Source organism: Apaloderma vittatum, unplaced genomic scaffold, assembly GCF_000703405.1.
Source record: "Apaloderma vittatum isolate BGI_N311 unplaced genomic scaffold, ASM70340v1 scaffold15273, whole genome shotgun sequence".
In the NCBI taxonomy this organism is placed as follows: Eukaryota; Metazoa; Chordata; class Aves; order Trogoniformes; family Trogonidae; genus Apaloderma; species Apaloderma vittatum.
In genome coordinates, this window is record NW_009709959.1 from 493 (window position 1) to 9,316 (window position 8,824).

Consider the following 8,824-nt stretch of genomic DNA (forward strand, 5'->3'; position numbering starts at 1 on the left):
TGACCTGGATGAGGGAACAGAGTGCACCATCAGCAAGTTTGCTGATGATACAAAACTGTGAGGGGTGGTTGACACACCAGAAGGCTGTGCTGCCATTCAGAGAGACCTAGACAGGCTGGAGAATTGGGCAGGGAGAAGTCTTATGAAATTCAACAAGGGCAAGTATAGAGTCTCGCACCTGGGAGAGGACAACTCCAAGACCAGTACAGACTGGGGACTGCTGTTGGAGAGCAGTGTAGGGGAAAGGGACCTGGAGGTCCTCGTGGACAGCAGGATGCCCATGAGCCAGCAGTGTGCCCTTGTGGCCAAGAAGGCCAATGGCATCCTGGGGTGCATTAGGGAGTAGCTGGTAGGTCGAGAAGGGTCCTCCTGCCCCTCTAGTCTTCCCTGGTGAGGCCACATCTGGAATCTTGTTTCAAGTTCTGGGCACCTCAGCTCAAGAGAGACAGGGAACTGCTTGAGAGAGTCCAGCGCAGAGCCACAAAGATGATGAAGGGAGTGGAACATCTCCCTTCTGAGGAAAGGCTGAGGGAGCTGGGTCTCTTAATCTTAGAGGAGACTGAGGGGTGTCCTTACTATTGTTTATAAATATATCAAGGGTGCGGGTCAGGAGGACGGAGCCAGGCTCTTCTCAGTGATGTCCAGTGACAAGACAAGGGGCAACAGATGCAAGCTGGAACATAGGAGGTTCCACAAAAACATTAGGAACAACTTTTTCACTGTGAGAGTGACAGAGCCCTGGCATGGGCTGCCCAGAGAGGTTGTGGAGTCTCCTTCTCTGGAGACATTCAAAACCCGCCTGGACACATTCCTGTGTGACCCACTGTAGGTGATCCTGCTCTGGCAGGGGGGCTGGACTAGATGATCTTTCCAGGTCCCTTCCAACCCCTAACATTCTGTGATTCTGTGACACCAAAAGTAGCAGAAACAGATTACTAAAGAAGACACAGAGAGACCTATCTTTTAAAATATATGTGAAATCTACCTCTCACTGTGCTTACAGGTAATGCGTATCCAATATTCCTCTATGGCAGGGAGAGATGCTACCATTTCAGTTAACAAGGAAAGTCATCAAAGATCAAAATCCATATCGTCATTTTTAGCTAATTGCCTGCACATACTGTACTGGTGGAGGATGAGGTGAGGCCCTGATAACATGGGGGCACAGTACATGGGCAGTGTATTCTGTGTTCTGCCTCAATATTTTCTCTCCCTTGAGTCAGTGCATCTGAAGTGTGAGGAGCATCAGGATGTTGAAGTGTGGCCGAGGGTTCCCTTTCATCCTCAGAGAGTCTCTTCTTTCCATGTCTCCCCAAAATTATGAAGGCTCCATAGTTTGCTGGTGTTATCTTGGCCCAGCGTGATGTATTTTCTTCTTGAAAGAAGTTGTTTCATCCAGAGTTGGTTCAGATTATCTATAGCTGGACCTCTGTGTGGCCTTTAGTTTTATGGCAGGCTTTCTGAACATCTGTAAAGTTTTCACTTTTTTCTGTTAAATCATGATGTTCTTGTTATACTCCCCCTAGTTCCACCATGGAGCTAAAATTCCTGAGCAAATCAGCTCAATACTGCTCTCTTCCAACTTTTTAAGCCCCTTTCGAAAACCTGTATAAATCTTAAAGAAAGTCTTTGAATTTAACTGCTTATTTGAGAAATCACTGGCCTGCCTTCTGAGACCTTTTTGAGTGGTTGTTCTTATTCGCAGTTGTTGGGAAGTTACAAAACCACAGCTGAGAACTACCCTCTCAGCTGAAATAATTTTTCTACCATCAAGTAACTGCTTTTAACGCATAGAGAAGCAAGAGGACTTCCAGTATTTTGTGTAAGAAAATCAGTTCTGGTAAGAAGATAATCAAGATTTTTGACAAAGGTTTCCATTTCAGATATCTGATATCTAAAGCTAAACAAAAAAGAAAGACTGGGGTTGTTCCTGGTTTTTATTTGTTTGTTTTTCCAGAAACGGGGAGAGGAGGAGGAAAAAAATAAGGTAATACAAAGTTTCCTATTTACTTCCATTCTTTCCCTCCCTCTAAGGTGTCCAAAACAGTGCACAGTTAACTGGTCACCTAAACCTCACCACTCCCACAGCAGGGCAGCAATGACCGTGTGAGCTACATTAGTAGCTGTGGGTAAAGAAACTTGTGCTTTGGCAGCCCTGTGCAGAGCTGAAATCCTTGGCTTGCCTCCAGCAGCAGAGGTTTGCCCCTTCAAACATTGCTGAAACAATGGATTTTATTTTCCTGAGACAGAAAATGAGTTAGACACATACAGCTGACTAAGATTTTCCTCAGAGCATTTTTCAAGCATTGCTGCTTTTCCTTCTTTAAAATCTGGAGGCAAAGGGGTGATTATAGAGAAAATATATTTTGTTAAGCAAATCTTTAGGTCTGTGTGAATAGGTTGACTAGAGGTAGGATTTTTTGCCCATAGATCTGGGAAAAGATTTGTGTTTGCCCACATGAAAGTCGCTATTATCTCTCACTGCAGATATGGACGCTATGGTTGTCTCTCACCGGTGTAACCTGCCAGGACTTTCCCAAACTGCAATGGCAGAAACATTTAGCATTTTTGACCCAGCCTAGCCAGAAGTTATAACCCTCCGGCAGTGGCAGGGAGCCCCAGATCCTCTCAGGTAAAGTTTTGATTCCTGCCCCTCCTGCCCAGAGCTGAGACTAGGAAGACTGGGAGGAGCTGGTGTTGCTCAGGCTGTTTGTGGAGTGCATGGAGTCCTACCAGTTCTTGATGCTGAGATGACATTATAAAGGATCCTAACAGCAGCTCCTGACAGTTCATTATAAAATCAAAGAATCGTAGAATGGTTTGAGTTGGAAGGGACCTTAAAGATCTTATCTAGTTCCAACACCCCTGTTATGGTCAGGGACACCTGCCACTAGACCAGGTTGCTCAAAGTCCCATCCAGCCTGGCCTTGGACACTTCTAGGGAGGGTGCATCTCTGGGCAACTTGTTCCAGTGTCTCACCACTCTCATGGTAAAGAACTTCTCTCCCTAATGTCTGAACTAGATCTACCCTAGAACAATGGTTTAGTGCCATCAAAGTGTTCTACTCATCCATTAAACATCATTGCCCTTAGTGAACCTGATGTTACCTTATGATGATGTTTCTGTATTTTGTGTGTTTGTGCAGAGATGCTGGCAGCAGGGCCTGCAGGGCAGCCTTTGTGAGGAGAGGCGATTTTTGCCTCATCCAGCTCTTCTAGGGAGCCTAGGCTTTACTGTACATGCACTAGACTGTTAAGGATGACCATTTGTGCAGTAACATGCAGCTTTGGTTGACACAGAAGCTAAATTCTTGCCCTGCCAGAAAAGTTGAGCCCTTTACTCTGTAGCAAATAATGAGGAATGGAGACGGGAGCAAGGGCTTGGAGCTGGTAAGAGAAAATTGCTAAGCTGAAGGGAAAAGGATTTTTCTTTTCCCAGGAACATGCACCATCTAGAAGAGGAAAGGTTTAACAGGTCTGAGTTTCTGTTTCCCTTCTTAGCCACTGAGCCCTGGAAGAGCTTCAAAGACAAGTTAAACTTCTTCTGGGATTCACAATGGAATGAAAGGGAGAGAAAGGATGATTTCTCCACTGAAGGGGATAGATTGTGGTTTCTGAGCTGAGGACTTGGTATGCAGGAAATAGGATACATAGGGAGTTTCTCAACCAGAAGTAGGAAGGTTTATCTGCATGCAAGGGACTGTGGCACCAGTGATGTGTGAGTGAGGTAGGGAAATTCTTGATCCCACAGCTGCCTATTTGGCCTGGGTCATTTTGTAACCATGGCCCACTCATGCTTTTCCCCAACTGTTTGCGAGTGAAAAATAACTTAAGTAATATTTATTTATTTGTTAATTAGAAATCAATTCTAGTCCCCTTTTGGAAAGAAGTCCCTAGGATGTGCGCAAGCTCTCTTCTCTACACTGGGGAGTACAAGTGTTCTGGCCTAGTCCCCCTTGGCAGCTGGGTTCACAATTTTCCCCATGAAAAGGATGCTGTGGGTGTCTTTGTTCATAATCATCATCAAGAACGGCCTGTTGAATTTGATGTGAGGACGAGGAGTTTCAAACATTGAAGACATTAGCATTATTTCTACCACAGTCACTGCAGCAGCCTCTGTGCCGTTCTCACTAACATCCACCATGGCCTTGTGCGTTGCCTGCAAGGGAAGCGAAGATTAAAATCAAGATACAGAAGAGTGAGAAGCAACTAGGGATAAACTTATTTGCTTTAATACTGTGAGAAAGTAGTTATTAAAAGAAAATACAGAATGAATGTGGAACTAGTGTGAAAAAGATACTCATGTCTAGCCTTTCCAAGACAAGAAAAATTTGCTCTGAGTTCAGGGAGAGTTTTCTTCAACACTCTGGCAGAGTCAAACTTGGCTGCTTGCAGAGCAGCACAAAAACCATTTATTGTTCTGTTGATTCTCAGAGTAAGATTTTGTCCTTAGTATTTAAGACAGAAGAAGAAGGATTTCATTTTGTATCAGTTTCTGTGTATGTTAAAAAAATTCTTTCTGCAAAGACACAATAGTGACAAGCTTTGTAGGGTGTCTTTCTGTAACCACTGCTGATAAGACTTTACAGGGCTTTCTGTACTGTGTATAGTAAGTTCATATTTCTAAATTCACGTGATCTTATTTCATTATCCTTGGTCAGCCTTCCATGTTTTTCCTTCATTGTCTATAGTACATCTGAAAAGTCATCTAATGAAGTCCTGCTGCCCCTTCTCTATTCACTTATCTTGTATCTGTAATCCAGGTATTTACACATGTAATAATTGAGTGTGAGGAATCACACTTAATAATTAAATAATACTTAATAACTAAATAATACAGGTTGGAAGGACCTCTAGAGGTCACCCAGTGCAACCAACCACCCTGCACTGAGAACTCTGACACTAGATAAAGTTGATCAGGGTCTCAGTCAGTCAGGTTTTGCATATTTCCAAGGATGAAAATTTCATAGTCTATGTAACCCATCCAAGTGTTGAATTTTTTTTTCTCATAATATCTGATACAAATTTCCCATTTTCTATCTCATGTGTGTTGTCTCTTGTCCTGTCACCTGAGCGCCACTTTCTTGTTTGTGAAATGGGGTACAAGTACTGTTCTACAAGCCCGTTGTCCATATGAATTCTGAGATACTCAGATTATGCAGTAATGAAAGGTGTATACATAGGATAAGAATGACTATTCCCAAACCTATGTTTTAACTATGACTCTTGTTATGCATTAATTATTGTACACCAGCTTTATGCATTATTTATTTTACACCAGATTTAGGCATTAATTATTTTATACCATCTTTTTTTAATTATTCCTGTTACTCTTTTCACATCTGTTTCCTTCTTCAGAGATTTCTAAGTGAATTTGAAGAATCACTATGCAGTAAACAATTTAATACTAAACTATAGGAACAACAACCATTTAGTCCCTAACCTTCTCCTTCCTTTATTACCATCAGTGAGCTGTGACTACACTCCAGAAGTCGGATCAGCCTATTTGCAGTGATGAAACTCACATATAAATGAGGCAGACAAATCTCTTGATTGCCATCTCTGTTAGCATACTTACTTTGGTAACCTTTAGAAGACGTTTTTCTGCCACTCCAGAGAGATCAGCCTGGTCACTGAACACCTCTGTTATACCCATTTTCTCAAACAGGCTCTTAACATCATAGGAGCCAGAGATAGAGAATTTCGGAAGGTCCAGGTAGATTTCTCTTTTCAAAAATAACCAAAAAAAACCAGTTTATTATTGCAAGATCCTCAATGCAGTAGCTATTGCAGATATACACCCATCCCAAACACCCATGGAGCTAATGCTTGACATTCTAAGACAGAGACAAATCCTATGTTAGAGAAGCAGCAGTTGAGGTACTCATCCCACCAGCCACAGTCTGATCAGTGGTGCAAGGACACAATGTTGGTTTATGAAAGTGACTGGATGGAAAGTGTCATCCAGACTGGAAATAAAGAAATTGCATTGTCTTTTGAACTGGATTCTGTCTACTCAGGGCAGGCTTCTAAGGGTGATGTACCTGATTGCAGGATCCTCACAGCTGTGCATGGCAGAGCTGAGAATAAGGTTTACCTGAGGTACAAAATCTTCTCATACCTTGTCTGATGTAAAGAAACTATAGAATGCTTGTTTCTCAGAGCTGTGCTTAGCAATTCATTGTGGCATCCTAACCTTTACTTTGCCTGGAGGAACAGTTACAGCCTTTTTGATATTTAAACAAAGCAGCAGTTAAAATATTACCTTAGTTTAAGTGATTGCATCCAGTTAGACACTGTTTCTTTTAGCAGTGCATCCTCCACCTGCTTCATTGTCCCTTCATCAGGCAGAACAAACAATGCAGCAACATTTCCTTTGTATGGGATTTCTACTATCCAGCAAGACAACTTATCATCCCTATAGACGTTAAAGGCTTTGCTTTGATGCATCATTTCGACCTTAACAGAATTCTTGGCATCCAAGAAGAAGTCATCATTTCTGGTGGCCAAATTGCTGAATGGTTTTTCCCAGTAACCTTTTGACAAATGAATGAGTATAGAATTGGATAAATTAAAAATGAGACTAATAAAGGCATATCACATTAGTTCATGCTTAAAATATTGTATTTGAATTGTAAAGGCAACAATAAGCCTATCTCAGTTTAGGGATGCTTGGTCCCTCACCATGAAAAGAAGCTTTACATCATTTCAATGGTTCTAATAAAAATCACACAAGAAAAATACAGGCTGAGGGTTGCCATGCAAAAATACCTGAATGTTTGCCTGCTAAAACAATGGTAAAACTCCCACAGACTCCCACTAGAGAGGCTTCAGGCCCACTCCCTTCATACAAGTGTCATCTGTGTTTGACCACATCCCACACAGCCAAACACCTGTGCCTTTCAACAAGTGATCATAAGGCCCCAAGCTCGTGGTTTCTAAGTATTTTCAGCTATGGACCTGGCTTAAAACTGAAACGACATTGATCAGTACTTCTATGAGTTCTTGCTTGCTTGCTTGCTTGCTTGCTTGCTTGCTTTCTACCTTGCTTTCCCTCTTTCTTTCACTTTCTTTTTCTCCATTCCTTCCTTCCTTCCTTCCTTCCTTGCTTTCCCTCTTTCTTTCACTTTCTTTTTCTCCCTTCCTTCCTTCCTTGCTTCCTTCCTGCTTGCCTGCCTGCCTCCTTGCCTTCCTTCCCTTTTCTTTCTTTCTTTTTATTTCTCTCTTTCTTTTGTTCTTTCTTTTGTTGTTTCTTTCCTCATGTAGAAAGACATATTTAAATTAGATGATAGCATAGGTTCACAATGTAGAAAAAAATATGTTTCTTAGATCTGGGTAGGACTCCCAGAGATTATATGTATAATTGCTATTCATATTTGTCACTCACCTTTAAAGAAAATGTAGTTAACCAGAACCATCACAGTGCTTTCACCAAGTTCCCTGAGAAAATCAACAATTTTCCCATGGGTTTTTGTTTCTATGTACTTATTGATTTCCTCTGTAGCCTTTGTAGAATTCTTGAAGCTAGTAGAAATAGCTTCAGAATAATAGAAATTTGTGACATCATCCAAAAATTTTTGGAGCAGTTTCATTTGGTCATCTATGAACAGGGCATTGCCCATGCTCAACTGGACTTCTTGATGAGAGTCATTCAGCAGCTGGAGGACACGCTGAAATCCCTCATGGATCTCTTGCTCCTCCACCTCTGTCAGGTTGAAGGCAAGGCCTTCGTGCAGTTGACTGAGTGTGCTTGATCTGGCCCCCAGGGAGAGCATTGCAAAGGCAGTGGAGATGCTCAAAGGAGAGAAGAAAATGTTCTCGTTGCCTGCTTCCTCTCTGACCTGCTTGTAAAGCCTAAATGCAAAATCAGTGTTGCTGGAGGCTATCTTGATGTGAGCCAAGTTTTCGCCTTCATCCTGGGAATGGTCTCCCAGGAAATGGATTATTCTTTTTTCCTGCTGTTGTCCAGTCACAGACCTCTGTTGACCATGTACTTGAAGTCCAACAAGCACCAAACACAAATACAATGGAGACTTCATTTTCATGCTGAAAACTTCTGTTAGGAAAGAATAGAACAACTTCTATCTTTCCTGCATAAAAACATATTTTCTAGACACCAATTTTCAGATGTCGGGTTTTGGGATTACTGCTCTATTTAGAAATATTCTTCTGCTTGGCCTGCTGAGTAGTCTATTTGACACACACAGAATCACACACATACAGAATTGTTGAGGCTGGAAAAGACCTCTGAGATCATCCCAACACCATCACATCGGCCAGACCACAGCACTATGTGCCACATCCAGCCTCTCCTTTAACACCTCCAGGGACAGTGACTCCACCACTTCCCTGGGCAGGGCATTCCAATATCTGACCACCAGATCTGACCAGATTACCACTAATCAGGTCAGTTCTCTCAGTTTCTGAACAATGAGTGAAAGAAGGAAGATATTAATGTGGAGTCATCAGAGAAGAACCAATGGTGTGTAGGCTTTTGTAATGTATCATGACTGAAATAATTCTGGTCAGCATGGCCTCATTGCACTCAAGTACATTTAGGTGCATGGCTGAGTTCACCTATTGGCCCCTATGTATTTTCTAAGTACTTTGGCAGAGGGACTGACTTCTGCTGATGTATTTCTGTAGTACCCATGGTCTTGTTGTGACTTAGGTTTTCAAGCACTGCAGTGATACAGAGATAATATTATTTATAGATTAGAATAAAATCCATCTAGACTGTTTGTATCTTTCTGCCTCTCGAGTAGCAGCTCTGAACTCAAGAAATATATTATTTCAAAATAGTACCTTAAATGTTTCAGCAAAT

At 42.0% G+C, this 8,824-nt stretch overlaps 1 protein-coding gene across 1 annotated transcript; it reads right to left on the reverse strand.

The window, feature by feature from the left end:
- Nucleotides 1–3,946: 3,946 nt before the first annotated feature.
- LOC104272202 (alpha-1-antitrypsin-like) lies at nucleotides 3,947–8,045 on the reverse strand. The gene is made up of 4 exons (XM_009867132.1): nucleotides 7,388–8,045; nucleotides 6,266–6,536; nucleotides 5,579–5,726; nucleotides 3,947–4,159 (listed from the first exon to the last, which is right to left on the reverse strand). Exons 1-4 carry the CDS (start codon nucleotides 8,043–8,045, stop codon nucleotides 3,947–3,949), a joined length of 1,290 nt encoding a protein of 429 aa, XP_009865434.1.
- Between the last annotated feature and the right edge of the window lie 779 nt (nucleotides 8,046–8,824).